The sequence below is a fragment of the Pygoscelis adeliae genome, unplaced genomic scaffold (assembly GCF_000699105.1).
Source record: "Pygoscelis adeliae isolate BGI_AS28 unplaced genomic scaffold, ASM69910v1 Scaffold63, whole genome shotgun sequence".
In the NCBI taxonomy this organism is placed as follows: Eukaryota; Metazoa; Chordata; class Aves; order Sphenisciformes; family Spheniscidae; genus Pygoscelis; species Pygoscelis adeliae.
Window position 1 is genome coordinate 7,605,514 of NW_008824414.1, and position 14,736 is coordinate 7,620,249.

At 50.1% G+C, this 14,736-nt stretch overlaps 1 protein-coding gene across 1 annotated transcript in view; it reads left to right on the top strand.

Annotated features, from left to right (window-relative positions):
- The window catches only part of OGFOD1 (2-oxoglutarate and iron-dependent oxygenase domain containing 1), an 11,806-nt gene extending 2,027 nt beyond the window's left edge, over window positions 1–9,779 (top strand). Inside the window, exons 2-11 of the mRNA XM_009320863.1 lie at window positions 280–380; window positions 1,251–1,367; window positions 1,855–1,946; window positions 4,212–4,340; window positions 4,699–4,812; window positions 5,539–5,618; window positions 5,753–6,048; window positions 7,368–7,490; window positions 8,346–8,404; window positions 8,962–9,779. Of these exons, the coding sequence (XP_009319138.1) occupies window positions 280–380; window positions 1,251–1,367; window positions 1,855–1,946; window positions 4,212–4,340; window positions 4,699–4,812; window positions 5,539–5,618; window positions 5,753–6,048; window positions 7,368–7,490; window positions 8,346–8,404; window positions 8,962–9,123 (1,273 nt within the window). The 3' untranslated portion in view covers window positions 9,124–9,779. The remainder of the gene's footprint in view (window positions 1–279; window positions 381–1,250; window positions 1,368–1,854; window positions 1,947–4,211; window positions 4,341–4,698; window positions 4,813–5,538; window positions 5,619–5,752; window positions 6,049–7,367; window positions 7,491–8,345; window positions 8,405–8,961) is intronic.
- The last annotated feature ends 4,957 nt before the right edge of the window (window positions 9,780–14,736 follow it).

Here is a 14,736-nt window from a genome sequence, read left to right on the forward strand (position 1 = left end):
GACCCGGCTCGGCCCTCGGGTGTCCGACACTGCTGAAGCGCCGACCTGTTCCCCTTGCCGCTGATGGCACGCTCGCTGCTGGTTACTGTCGGCCGTGCTGTAAATGCCGTGCTGTGTTCCTGGCCGGCCGCTGCGTGGTTCTACGGGAATGCACCCTCACCGGCCGCAACAGCACCTTTCACTGTTTAAATAGTTGGAAGGGAGGTAATAAATTAGTTTAGGCTGTAGTCGTATGTTTTATAACGGTGGAGGATGCTTACCTCGTGTGTGTCTTCACAGGCATGCCCTGTGTGAAGAATTCCGAGCGTGGCTTTCTGCTGTGACCCAGATCGAGCTGGAGCCCACCGTTGACATCTCCTGTGCTAAATACGAATATACTGGTCAGTCTATAAGCGACCCTTTCCCTAAAGCTTCTGTAGGTGTGTAGGAAAGGAAATGTCTACAGAATACCTAAGTACGTAACCCACCCCAACCCCTTTCTAGTTCCAGAGGGTCCTAGAAGCTATCAGCAGCAAATCAAAGTCTCGGAAAACAAAGTACAAACGAGGGAAATACTGTTGCTGTAGTTCCGTTGCTGGTGGCTTTAACTGGGCCCAGTGCCGTTGCAAGCCCCCACCTTTTTGGAGATGTGCAGCCCGTGTTTGCACGCCTGCTTCCGTGCAAAAGGGTGACGTGTTCGGCTTCCAAATGCTACAGTTGAGTTTGTGAAGCCTGATGCTAAAACGTCACCTTGGTGAGTCCAGCTTACAACTGCACCTACCCTTTTAGTCCCGGAAAATCACTGTAGGAAGGGGGAAAATTTTTACTGCTGTCAGCTGTACTTTTAAAAAGCCTTTTGCACAACCAGTTGGTGGTCCAGCTTTTCTGTTCCCAGGGCTCCCCCTCCCCTCTATTCCAGCAACCAGCCTACTCAAAGGGCAGCTCCGTATTTAGGAGTCAGAGCTTGAATCGTCATTTAAGTCAGGAATCTCTGTCCACTGTGCCCAGTGGCAGCCGCGGAGGGGTGGGTGACGAGTTGTAACTGCCTGTACCTTCAGGGTGGGCTAATCTGCCGGTTGCGGTGCAATCCCGCAGAAGTTAATCTTGCAAATCTTGGGCTGGTGATGCCGAGGAGTGAAAATGCAGTTCTTGGAAAGGGCGTGGTTTTTTCTTCTTGTATCCTTGCGGGGACGAAGCTGGGAAGCAGTCATGGGAATGAATCCTGCGTGTACTGGAAAGGCGCTACAGCAGCGAAACGTGTGTAATTGCAGATGTCTTGCTGTGCCACGATGACGAGCTGGAAGGTCGGAGGATTGCTTTCATCCTGTACCTCGTGCCACCCTGGGAGGAAAGCGACGGGGGAACGCTGGACCTGTATAGCACAGATGGTAAGCGCTCGGAGCTCAGCCTCGGGTGGCTGAAAAAGATGAAGCTTATGCGCCCCTTGCAGCAACTCTCTCCTCAAACAGTACAATAAAGAGTTTCTCCTTAGTCCGGAGAAGCTGATATACAAGTAAAATTTGCACCTTAGAGATGGGCTGTAGCAGTCTTTGCTACTGCAATGCTAATGGGCGACGGTAGAGAAAAGGGAGAAGGTAAAGAAGAGGGGAATCTTTTTTTCCCCCCCCCCGCTTTTTTGCAAGGGCCGAGAGTGGAGGCAGGCTGGAGGTGATGCTTGGAACTCTAAAGCGATGGAGATAATGTCCCTTTCCAGCAACAGAAGCCTGCTGATTCCTCGACAAGGCCTTGCTCTGAGCACCGTCCCTTAGACCCAGGTGTCTCGCCAGTCGCAACATCATGAAGTCAGAGAGAAATGGCAGTTTCTAGAGAGTTCCAGTTCATATCTTAACCAGAGTATGTTTTCTTCCTCCTCAGAACACTTTCAGCCACAGCAAATCGTCAAGTCGCTAGTGCCTTCGTGGAACACGCTGGTTTTCTTTGAAGTGTCGCCAGTCTCTTTCCACCAGGCAAGGAGCTGTCTCTTGTTCATGTTCTGGTTCTCGTTGTTGTGGTTACTCACTCTGTGTGTTGTTACAGTCCTGATGGGGAGGGAGAAGGGAAAGGGAGAAGTAACTCGTGCTAAGTGCTGTGTGTTAAAGGCAGGACTTCAAGGAGGACAAAGAACTGACAAGTCCAGCTTTAAACTGTCAGTCTAGCGTCATCGCCTTGAGGGGAGGAAACTTCCATTTCTGTTTTGTGTTGCTGTCCTGGCAAGCCACTGCTGTGGATTTGGCTGTGGTGACAAGAGGGATTTTTTTGTTTGTTTGCTTGTTTTACGCTAGCTCACATTTTTCATGCAGATGCCATGACTTTGCTCCAGAAGAGCTCCTCGGCACATCGCCTTGCCAACAGGGCGCTATGCAGACATGGCCATACCGCTTCTGTAACATAGACCTAGCGTGGTGCCCTACAGTAGAAACGCTGATACGGTTACGGGGCACTTCGGGGCACTTACCAGGAAGATGGCTGGAAACAGGATGAATAATCTGTGGAACTGCATGATGCAAACACCTGACTGGAATCGGAAACTGCTGCGTGCTTGAGAATACCACGGACCGTAACAAACAGGGCCAAAGAGCAGAAGGTTGGAGAGGAAGAAGATCAGTGATGTAGGTCAGGCATGTCCTCACCTAGACAGCTCAGGGCTTTACTTTTCTGTTATTTATGTCTCACAATTAATTAATTAACAGAAACATCTATTTGGTCACTGCCCTAATTGTTTTCAGGTAGTGATTTAATCTTGTCATAAAAATCCATGTTCCACTTAACCTTGTGACTGCCTCCTACTGACCTACGCTTAATCCCACGCATTGGCACTATTCAGAGTCCTGCCTCCGATACTGTTAGCACAGGCAATAACCTCAGCTTAAATAATAAACTTATTTTTAAAATAAGCATTAAGCTTAACTGGGAGTTCTGTGAATCAAAGCCTCCCAGATCTGGACCTCACTGGTTGTGCCCAGAGTATTTGCTGAAGCACTAAATCATTTCTTTGACCCGTTCGTCAGTAAAGCGTAGAGCCTGCGAATTACCATTAGAGGACTGTGTAAGGGTCAGGCTGATACGAAGCCTTCACAGCACGTGCCAGCCTTAAAGCCCTCTCGGACATGGGGCGAAGAGTATTTAGTCAGTAGTTCCTAATAGAACTTCAGGTTTTGGACTTCACGGTGTACGCTTCTTCGGGAGGTAACAAAGCTGTGGATGTTTGCTGAGCAGAGCAGGTCCACGAGCTTCCAAGGGCAGGCAGATTTCTGGTTTTCATTTCCTAAGTGATTTAGGATTCAGTAGCCATTCCAAATAACCTAGAACACCCCTGAGTCATGCAAGGAAAGGGCCACTACAGCTCTGTAACAATAAGAGCTAAAACCTTTTCGGAACAGACTGTGTGTCTTCCTCCTGTTCCATCAGACTGTTCTAAAAAAACAAAACAAACAAACAAAAAACCCCCAGTGCAAAGTCTTTATGTGCTATTCAAAAATTCAGTTTGTGGCTTGCAAGCAGTCATAAGGGGATGGCTTTCTCTTCACACTGCCATTACAGCACAGCACCCTAGAATGTGAAATTGTTCAGTTTAGCCCAGTTTACCGCAGTGCACCATCTGATGAAATCACAATTTAACCGTTTCCAAGGGTTTCCACAGACCAGCTTAAATGCCAGGACAGAGGGGTTGCTCTTAGTCTGACAGATAGGTAGACCTTTAATCCAGAGCCCAAAGCGTCAGGCAAATGCCCTTCATGATGGCTTGTATTACAGCACTTTTTAAAAATTAAAAGACAAAAAAGTAGGCTGATGTGGTCTGCTGTGGCCCACAGATGCTCAGTGTTTTCTGAGTTCCCAGATTAACCCATGACAGATAATTTTTGCAGCCTATGGTAGCTGGTTCTTCAACAGAACAAATGGTAGAAAACTGAAATATCATTACTTTTAATAACAGAATAACTCAAAGCTCTCAGAGAGAGAGAATGGATTCTGCTGGGAGCTTGGAGTAAAAGCTCGGACTGGGATTCTGGAAACCTGCAGTGGACTTGAGCATCAGAGTGTGCTTCAAGCCCTCTTTCTGTAAGCCAAGAATAATCCAGCCTGGTCTAGCCCTTGCCTGACTTCCCTGCGTATGCAGTAGGCTCCCCGGAGTCAGGTCCGTCTCCTGTGAGGAGTCTACGTGGTGCCTGTTACAGCTGGTCCTTCAGTGTTTTGTAGTCTAAACAGTAACATGCTGCTCAACGTTGTTCCAGGTGTCAGAAGTTCTGTCTGAGGAGAAGTGCCGCTTGTCAGTGAGCGGCTGGTTTCACGGCCCGTCCACAGTCAGACCTGCACGCCGCATGGAAGCTCCCTTGCCCAGGAGCCCACACGTCCCCTACGACGTGAGTAACAGGCCTACATCTGCTTATCTGCATTTCTACTTCTTTCATGTCCCTGGAATACCAGGTGCTTGGGGATGCTTTCCTCTTTAACTTACCCCAGTCTCTTTGTTGTTTCCTGTCCATAAATTTGTAGCTGGTTTCTTTCTTGCGTATCTTTCTTGACTCTGTACGTTTTGCATGCCTACAATAGTGCAGAGAATGGCAGCAAATACTCGTGGTGCAATTAAAAAAAAAGAAAAAAGGAAGGAATGGAGTGTGTGGGGGGAGGAATCCAGCCCTGTGGCCAGCTGGGTAAGGGGGAATTGGGGAATCCTTTTTACTTTTGCAAATTCAGCATTCAAATCCATTTCCTTTCCAGCATGAAATCTTGTATGAGTGGATCAATCTAGTTTATTTGGACATGGACTCCCAAGCTCAAATCCAGGAGGAATTTGAGGAGCGATCAGAAATTCTCCTGAAGGATTTTCTTAAGGTGAGCCCAGTGGTTCAATCTGACGTGGTCTGCCAGAACAGGTACCACACGTCATGCAGGCTGGGAAAGGGCTTGCCTGTTCGGCTGTCAACTAAAGCACCTTCTAGCTTCACTCCCTAAAGGGGAACGGACCAGATGACCTGGAGAGGTCCCTTCCAACCTCAACCATTCTGTGATTCTGTGGGTGGATCCCCTCTGCCTGCCTGCACGCTGCTGCACAGGGACTCATCAAAAATCCAACACTTTCCTTCAACGTTCTTGTCTCCTGCAAGAAGCAAAGGAGAAGGATGGAAACACACGTCATCCTTCCTGCTTCCTAGCCTTGTGGTGACCGGAGCGTCCTTCCCTGTCCCTCAAGCTCTCGCAGCACTTGGGGAACTCCACCTGTGTGTGAACCAAGTGACCCATAATGGTTTTGTCTTACTCGAAAGGCTTTGCTTCTCAAGGCTGATTTACCTCTGGTTTACTGAGTGTCCATATCTCAGTGAAACTCCATTCTCACCCAGCAGACAATCGAGTAGCATTTGATAGCTGTTGGTCGCCGGCATTGCAAAGACATGATGCCCACCCAGGCTACGCCCCTCAATTCAGCAGTCCCGAGGCGCCTCAAACACGCTAGATAAGGCACTAATTTTTTTTCTGAGGGTAGACAATGGCTGCTTCTAGCACACCAAGGGAGACCTGGGAGCTAAATGTTAAAGTCTCTGCACTGTCTTTCTCTCCTAGAAAGAGAAATACCAACTACTGTGTGAAGCTTTGGAGAACAAAGACGTCCAGTGGAGTAGGCGGGGGCCCGCTAATAAAAGGTGAGGAATGGCAGCGCCCTGCACCTATTGCTCAGGCCAGGCAGGAACTGCCACGAGGCTGCACTGGTTGATGCTGCCCCCATGGACGTGGCCCTTGTTGGTTCTCCACTGCCGATACCTCTGCTGTCTTTCAGACTCTATGAGACAGCAGAGGAAGACAGCCTCCCTGACATCCTGAAGAAATTCCTGCAGTTCTTACGCTCCGAGGCTTTGTTTTTACTGCTTTCCAACTTCACTGGCCTAAAGCTGCACTTCCTGGCTCCCTCTGATGAGGATGAAGATGCTGGGGAAGGAGGAGCAGCAGACGCCGCTGGGCACAGCAGTCCCAAACCTGAGCAGGAAGAGACTGACCACCACGCCGATAGCAATCCCCATCAGCCGGAGCAGCCTGACAACATCCCTGAAGCACAAGACGGTGAGACGCAGAACGGTAAGTCCAGCAGCAGCAGCGTGAAAGGACTTGAGCAGAACCCTGACCTTGGCAGCGGCATTCCCAATGATTCTCATGGAATTAGCATTTCACCTTGTACTGCGGCCAGCACAAGGCACCAGCACAAACAGGGGCTTGGCGCAGGTCAGACTGGGTGTCCAAAATAAGTGACCGATGCAAAAGAATCGGGAATAAAATAATGACTAACTTGAAGATACCGTTTCTGAACAGACTTAAGTCTTAAGGGTGGGACTTCTGGAGGAGTGAAGGCATGGGTGAGGAGGGGGGTGTTAATTAATCGCCCGATAGTCTTTTGCCAGTAGTTACGCTCCTGCTTCATATAAAGTAGATTCTTGTATGAGACCAAATCAAAAGGAAGAAAGTGAACAGATCGGAAGTAAAGAGAATTAGGAAAACCAATACCTAAAACTAGGATTTAACCTTTCAGAAAATGCTGCCAGCCTAAATAACCACTTAGTTGTCAGCAGTGAGATACCATTGCTATAAAAGATGAGATTCATTTTGGATTCATGAATTGGTGCCGTTTATTTAAAACGGTGGCTTTGAAGTTTAAGGGTAGAATTTTTGAAAACGCTCATCTTGCGCTGAGTCAGGCAAGTTAGCGGACACTGGAATAAAAAGTAATAAAAAACCCCAAGTCCTACTGAAAATCCCACCAGAACACTTGCCTGCTGCAAAGGCTTTGTTTTTCTGATTTCCACGGCTAGTCATTTTGCCTCTTCTATCTGCCGTGTGATTTTAAACTCGCATATGAGGAGGGCATAGCCGGGGGCTGCATGGATTGAAAACTGAGCTAAGCAATGGCGGGGGGGGAAGCGGCTTCCCCAAATTCCGACGTTCCTCCTGGGATGGCGCATGGAGAGCGAGTTCAGAGCAATGTCCTTCGCTGAAGCGTCTGGTAGTTTCAGTACTTCAAGAACAGATAGGTTGCTGGCTCTTGAAGTTTGGAGTGCTACTGTAAATCTGGGGGGCAAAAAAACCCAACAAACCCAAAACAAAAGGAGGAACTGGTTAAACCAACGCACATCGCAGCTTGGCCCCTTTCAAAGAGCAGATCTTGGCCTCCCTCCTCCGCATTGGTCAAAGGACGTCACTTAGAGCCACCTCCGGAAAAGAAGTTCAACACGAGATGTGTGGTTTTACTTTTTCTTCCCTTCACACTTTGCTGGGGATGGCAAAGACGGCTCCGCAGTGGTGTGGCAGTGCGGGGGCTCGTCCCCTACATGCCTCGAGCTCAGCGGGCGTCAGCTATTGTACAGCTTCATTGTTTTCCCTGGCTTGTTTGTTCCCCCTTCCAGGCTCAGGTGCCCCTGTGTGTGCAGGGGAGCTGAGGCGCTGGACCCACGGGCACTATACGCTGGTCCACGACACTCAAGCAACAGAATTTGCTCTCGACCTGCTCTTCTTCTGTGGCTGTGAGGGTAAGTGGACAAAAGAGAGGTATCGGACTCTCCCTGCAAGGTTTGCGTAACGGAAGGGCTTCTGAATTCTCAGCAGTGCTACAATAGCCAAAATTTCCCTGCTTTTTCCTACACAGAAGGGCCCTGTAGACTTTTTCCTAGTCCGCGCGTCTGCATAAGCCCTGGTTTCAGTAGTCCTCACACAAACACTGGGGATTGCGGCCTTGGGATCAGCTTTGACCTTTCCTGCTGGAGCCAGGAGGTGGCGCTTGGGCAGAGGGAAAGGCTGCGTCTCCCAGGCCTCTCCTCCCGCCAAGCAGCGGCTCTGGGCATGGTGGAGGCTCGGGTGGCCACGACACCCGCGGAAAGCGTGCCATTTCGCCCCTTTCCTCGTCAAGATTATCACCGCCTCCAATTCACAAAGCCCGGGGTTTTGAAAAGTTACTTTAGGCATGTCTAGGCATTTTAGGTTGATTGCTAGTTAGACATAGTGGTGAAAACAAAAATCTAAACGTAAGCCTTTCGGACCAGCTGAGCCCAGAATGCACGGCCGAAACCACCCGGCACACGCCGGTAAACTGAAAGCCTTTTGCAGATCTGCTAAGGCAGAACTGCTCTACGTGCGAGGAGCAGAGAGCCAAGCAACCTTAAATTGCCTGTCTGCGGTAAAAGGCAAATCTTGGTACATTTGCTTCGAGTTGTTTCCGATTTGGAAAAAAAAAACAAAATAAAATAGACTGGCAGGAGGTAAGCTGGGGCATGGTCCCGTATCCAGTAACTGTGGGGAGCGGGGTGGAAAAACGGCATCTCCAGGAAGGCTGGACGGAGCCTGGGCAGCGTTGAACTTTCCAAGAATCTTTCTTTTCTGATTTTAAGACTGGGATCCAGAATATGGCGGCTTTACTTCCTACATCGCTAAAGGTGAAGATGAAGAGGTAAGGAGCTCAGTCGCTAGCTGCAAATTAGATGAAATTGTTGAGGGTGGTGAGGCATAATTACACTTTGTCGAAACGCTAACGTAATCCCGAGGGTGCTCGGTGTCGCAGTGGAGCCTTCCTGCCTGAACTACCGCTCGTGGGCGTAGCTCTGGCTTCAGCTTCAGGAGGCCAGCGTTCACCGTAAGGCTTCAGACTCGGGCCCGGACAGTGCCTCATGCCACCTGCGCCTGGTGGCGTCTGGGAAGCCTCGGCCGGGCACGAGGCTGTAGCAGAGGCGATGCTTTTCCAGGGAGGTGCTGTTCGCTAGGGTCACGTTTGGTATCGGTACTAGCGAGAGCGCCGAGCCGTCATGCTGATAAGAAGTCAAGAACCCCTTGCTGTCTAATAAATGCTTCAGGCTGAGGGGTATTAAAATGAAAATAGTGACATAGTTCATTTTCTAAGACCAGACCTTTGTTCTGACTAGCTTTTGAAACGGTTTTGTTTCTTCCTGGGAATGATATCAAAGCCATTTTTGTGAAACTAATTTCCCCTCTCACTTTCTTTCCTTCTAGCTGCTGACGGTGAACCCAGAGGACAACTGCTTGGCCTTAGTCTATAGAGACAAAGAAACGATGAAGTTTGTGAAATACATCAATCATCGTAGCTTGGCACGCCTGAAAAAGCATGCGAACAGAACAGGATTTTGGGATTTTTCCTTTGTCTATTACGAGTGATGGTGTAGAGTGTGACCATCGTCCCACAGAAAATGGCGGGGAGCAGGGGGGGAGCAGCTCTCCGCCCGGGAGTTCAGCTGGGGCCTCTCTAAGCCCAGACAAACTTCGCTGACGCTAACTCCATCACACCGTATACGAGCTGCTGCCACGTGGGGTCCAGGTGACTTTTTTTAACTGCACGCGTGGAAATGCAGTCTTCTCCCGCGTCCGCTGTAACGCGCTCTCGCCTGCTTTTAATGCTACGTGGAGGGGGTGGTCGTCACACGCCTGACAGCTGCTCTGTCAGCTTTCCAGCTGTTCTCTCATGGAAACAGCACGGTGGGATGCATCTCTAATCTGTCAGGGTGCAAGTTACAACTTTGCGTTGCCCCAAGCTGGTGGCTGATTTTTATTTTAAAAAAATAAATAAGTAAAAGGAAATGGGTCAGTTAAATGCTTCAAACTCCAGCTGGGCAAGTTTTGTTATGAAATGCCCAAGACGTTTTCTGGGGCTTAACTGCGTTCACTGTTTGTAGAGGCAGAAATAAAGGAGCTGCCATGGGAAATAATAGGTTTTTCCAGCTGCACAACTCTCTGGAGTTGGGAAGACGGCGAGGCTGTAAAGCTGCTGGCATTGAGAAGGACCTGGCACTGCAACAAGGAGCAGGACTTTATTATGCTAAATGCCGCGCAGACAGACCCAGCTGCAGCCCTTTCTCCAAAGAATTTACAAGCTAAATAGACGAGAGAAGGGACCTGCTCCTGCGTCCTCCTCTCCTTGCGTGGGTACATACGTGGCTCTGTGCTTTGGCTGCGAAAGGGCTGTGGCTCCGGCCTCAGAACAGGGGAGGTGGGCAGGCAGCAGGAAGGCGGTAACTCGCCTCTCCCTGGCTTCTCATCCGCAGGCAGCAGGAGGGTCCCCAACAGCGCAGCATCACGTCGTGCTAGTTTTGTCCTGGGGTCTGCTGGGCTCCACCGTGGCTTCTGTCACCGGAGATGAGCTCAGATCTTTCCAGGTAGCAGATATCCGGCTCCTGTGGTAAACAGTACAAGAAAGGCGGTGGTCTTGGGGCGGTACTTTCCCCCGGTACACGCTTTCAGCACTGCTCGCCTGCCCCGCGTTCGCTGCAAGCAGGACTGTGCCAGCCTGGGGTGTCCGGCCCACCGAGAGGTGCTGTTGCGGAGCTGTGCTGGATGCTTCAGGAGGCAGCCAGGCTGCAGAACACCCCGCTGGGGGCTCGGCCCTGGCCTGCGCGTGCTTGCCCGAAACGGGGTTTTTTTGGCAATGAAGAGACGCAGGTGTACTTTCAGCTCATCCAAGCCAGGCAGCGCAGGCCATGGGCTTGCAGCGAGCTGGGGGGCGTGTGTGCACATCGTTCCTCCTGCCTCTCTCGGGTTGGGAGAGGGTAGCTGCGGAGTACTGTCTGCTGCCTCTCCAGTTCCAGGCCCGTTATTGAAGACCAGCGCAGCGGTGTTAAGACCGCAGCCGGCAGCAGAGGAGCAGTAAGCCGAAAGCAAGGCGAGCTGCCTTGGCACATGAGTACTCTGCACCCCTCAGCGCAGCAGCAGGGCGTCCTTCAGGCATGACTTCGTAAAGATACAGGAGCAACCACCTTCAGCTGAGATCCCAACACAGGAGGTTTGAAAAAGGAACCACTGAAGGACGAAGCTGCTGCCGTTGCTTCTAAAATGAAGGGTGTCTCAGCCCCCGCTGCTGCCAGAGCAAGGGGAGAACGCAGCCGTGCAGAGCCTGACGCGCCGGACTGTGTAGTTTCAGCGTCAGTTCCATCCTGGACCACGAGCAGTTGCTCGGTTCTAGCGTTTCCCTCCTGCACTGCTGGGCAGGGAGAGCAGCTGGAACGTGGCTGCTCCGAGCTGCTATCGCCAGATCTACGCCATCTTGTTCATATTCCGACTCGTCTCCCTAAGCTGGCTTCTCTGTGCACTGCCAAGACTTTCTTGCTTGGTTTTAATCTTCCTTTGCTACTGTTCTGCGCTACTTACAGAGTCAAGGGGATGAAGCTAGAAACAAATCCTGAAGCGAGACAGGACTCCCTGCTTTGTCAATCATTGGTTTCTGAGGCGCTCTGCTGCCTTTCTGGGCAGCAGCTATTCTTGGGGAGAAAGAAGTTCTTATTCTGAGCTGCTCCAGTAGAAAGAGACAAGTAAGGGAGGCTTCAAAGGGGGAAAAAAAAAAAAAGGCAAAATTGTTTGGGTCGTTTTGAACAAAGGTGACAGATACCACAGCTATTCACAGCACAGTCAGCTAGGCAAAGCGGGGAGTAAATTAATGAACAAAACGAAGTTACTTATTCTACTGCATTGCCAACCTAAGAGCTTGGAACAGCCTCCCAGAAGACTGGGAAGAAGCTGGGCGCTCTGAAGCTCGCTGCTTTTAAATAATAAAGAATACACTAGAGGGCATACCAGCCTCTACTTGAGCGAGCCCCTATCTACCTGATCACACACGGAACCACCCTTCTGCCTCCGGTGACTGAGATGAAGTAATTTAAGAAGCCAAATTTGCAGTTAGCATTCAAAGATTTAAAAAATCAACACGTCTCCGCTCTCCCACCCTTCCGGTTCAGTCCCGAAAGCCACAGGCAGCCCCACGCACGGCTGGCGCTGCAGGCACAGGGGAAAGACTCCGCTCGCCGAAATTTCAAACGACGTGAGCTGCCTGGGGAGAGGGGTCTTCATTTAGACTGCGCCGATAACGGGAGCCCTCTCTATAGGTGCTCTTGCTGGATACAAACCTGTATTTACAATTAGGTGTAGCTGCTTGCAAAGTACCCTGACCATTATGGAAAGGAATACGAAATATATACATACCCACAAAATGAGTGAGCAGGACAATATAGAAAGATAGGATCGAGAACAGCAAGCGAACAGAGTTATGGAGTGCGAGCAACACAGATCAAACTTCACACCAGGCAAGACAGCCTCGTGCAGCCGTCGATCAGCTCGGCTGTACGAGGACGCACGCTTCCCAGCCGCTGACCGCACCCCCGAAGCCTGGCATTCGATGCAGGGCACCAGCAGCTTTCAGTTACTGAAGTGCTGAGTTACGCAAATGCTTCACAAAGAACTTTTCGGGATTTGGTGGTTATCAGCTGGCCAAGTAGCTGAAAACAGGAGCAATTCGATGTGGAGCAAGAGAAAACAGTTTAGCTGTAGACCAAAGGAAGGGTTTCGGCATTCATAAACATGCAGGAAAGAAGTTCTGACACCGGGTATTCAGTGAGTTAGTATTAACTGAGGTGAGCAGCAATCCACGGGACTTGGAGAAACAGGGGTTAAAAATCAGACAACCTGTTGTCCAGTGTCAGTTCCAATTGTTTCGGTTTCTTAAACTCCAAACTGGAACTTGAACTAGGGCATTGAAAATCGCTGTTACGTAGATCCCTCTTCAGCGGGCGCTGATCCAGCACGGTACTTCCGCAGCGTGTTTCCCAGGCAGCGAAGGGGCCCTGTGGGGAAGGCTCCAGCCCAAACTGAAGTTCCAGGCAGGCAGTGAAGTGCCCCGGCGGGGCAGGACAGTGGTCTAGACCCGATCCCCAGCGCACGTACCAAGGTGCGGTGCCATCTAAGCAGCCTTGCCCCTGAATTTTTAGCAACACGTAGCTCTACCGGTGTGGTTTCGGAGGTTATTCTGTACTTGACCAGCGGCTTTACCTGCTGGGACCAGATCACTAGGCGTTAGTCCCGGGCTGAATCGTACCGGTAGGGACTGTTTGCCACCCATCTCCTGGGGCAGGTTCAGCTCACGACAGCTGGCTGCTGCACGCCAGCCAAGGGCTGCTGTATTTCAACAGGCAACTGCAAAGCTGGTATCACTTCAGCTTACGGGACGCGGATTTTACATTTGGCAAAGATAAAAGTTTTTACGGGAAAATAAATGACGAATTTGTTGTCAGAAACTTAGCCGGGGGAAATCCGCCTTATCAGAGGTCTGGACTGTGACCGAAGGACTGACCTCACCGCCAAGAGCTAAAGAGCTGGGACTGGAAGTGCCTGGTGTGTAGCCCTGAAAATCAGGCTGATGGGAAAGCTGCTTTCTGATCAGAGCCACTCTTTTATCGTTGAATGGACTACATCGGTGTAAGTAAGCAAGCATTAGGATTTTGAACGTAAAGAACAAAAGGAGAGGTTGGAACAGTGGGAACAGGTACAGCAGGTGGCAGAAAGCCCAGCACTTGTGCCAGGAGACTGTTCCATAATCAAGTCTTAAAGCTCACTTGCTTAGAACAGCATGGGTGGCTCACCACCCTTTTTACCGAGGAGCTGGATTTGACTGCCAACCAGGTTCTCAAAAGGATTCAAATGAGCTCCTGCTGCAGATTTGAAGTGACAGAGATCTGCGCGTTTGGCAGCGCAGCTCTCCATACTGAAGGGGCCGAAGCAGCGGCAAGGGGCCGTTTTGGGGATTAAAACACATTGCAAGAATCACGTTCCCCGTTCAACTGGTTGCATGGGCTGCTGGCTTTAATTCAGTAGGGGCAAGTAAGAGACAGCCCAGTTACAGGACGCGAATACTCCTGACAGCCTCGAGAAGCTGCCCGAGAGCTTCACTTCACGGCGGTGGACTGCCTCCTTCCCGCCCACGCTGCAAACACCCATCTGTACAGCGGTAGACGCGATGAATGGTGCGGGAGCTAGGAGCACTGGGGCCCAACCTCCACCCTGTGCAGGATATTTTTAGCTTCTAGAAGAAATTTGCTTTGGCAAAGGTTCTAAAATATCTTTAGATCTAAGATACAGCCTTACTGTAATATTTTAATCCAATTCTAAGAGATCCCACAATTAATAAACAGGTTTGAACCAGGAGATTTTTCAATACCTTCTTCTTTTGATCCCATTAAGTACTGTCAGCTCTTCATAAGCACGCACCAGCTTGGGCACGTAGTTTGTTTTTGTTGTTCCTGAAATGCACCCTTGCCCACCCCAGTATCTGCAGTTTTTTCCAGCAGCAGCACGGAACCAGTAGCTGGAAGCAAAACTTCCTGCAGTCCAGGTGTGGGGAGAGTCTCAGCTACGAAACGGACCGCTTCCTACCTGCGTGGATCGTGGAACTGGACGGCTTTCAAAGATCTTCTGGCTTAAAAGCCAGCAAGGAGACGTTATCCCTTTGGTGCCTCTAGTGCACTGAACTGCAGTTTACCTAGAAAGCAGCACATCCCTGCAATGAAACCCGGGATTCTCCGACGCAGAGAGTTTAAGTGCTTAGTGTGCACAGAGGCTGCGCAGCCAAACCAGGAAAGTGGTTTGGGTTTTGTTCCCCCCCCCAATAAACTTAACCGTACGCATCTCCCCAACTAAATCAGACCAAAAGCAGTCAAACTAGTCTATGTTTTAATGGAAAAGGCCGATGCCTTAACTACAAAATATATTAAAATACATAAATAAGTTACTGTAAGAAAAATAACTGTTCCAAGGTTATACCTCTGTCTTGCATATACATCACATCCGCACTTAAAACTCCGACGCTCTCTTCACGAAGCCTGCTGGCCTTTGGCCTGCCTAACAATGCTTATTGCCTGATGGCTTAACTACAATGCTACCTTTGCAATGACTTCACCCTACAGTGGAGCAGGGGACTGAATTAGCCGCTTGTCATTACTGGTCCGTTATCTG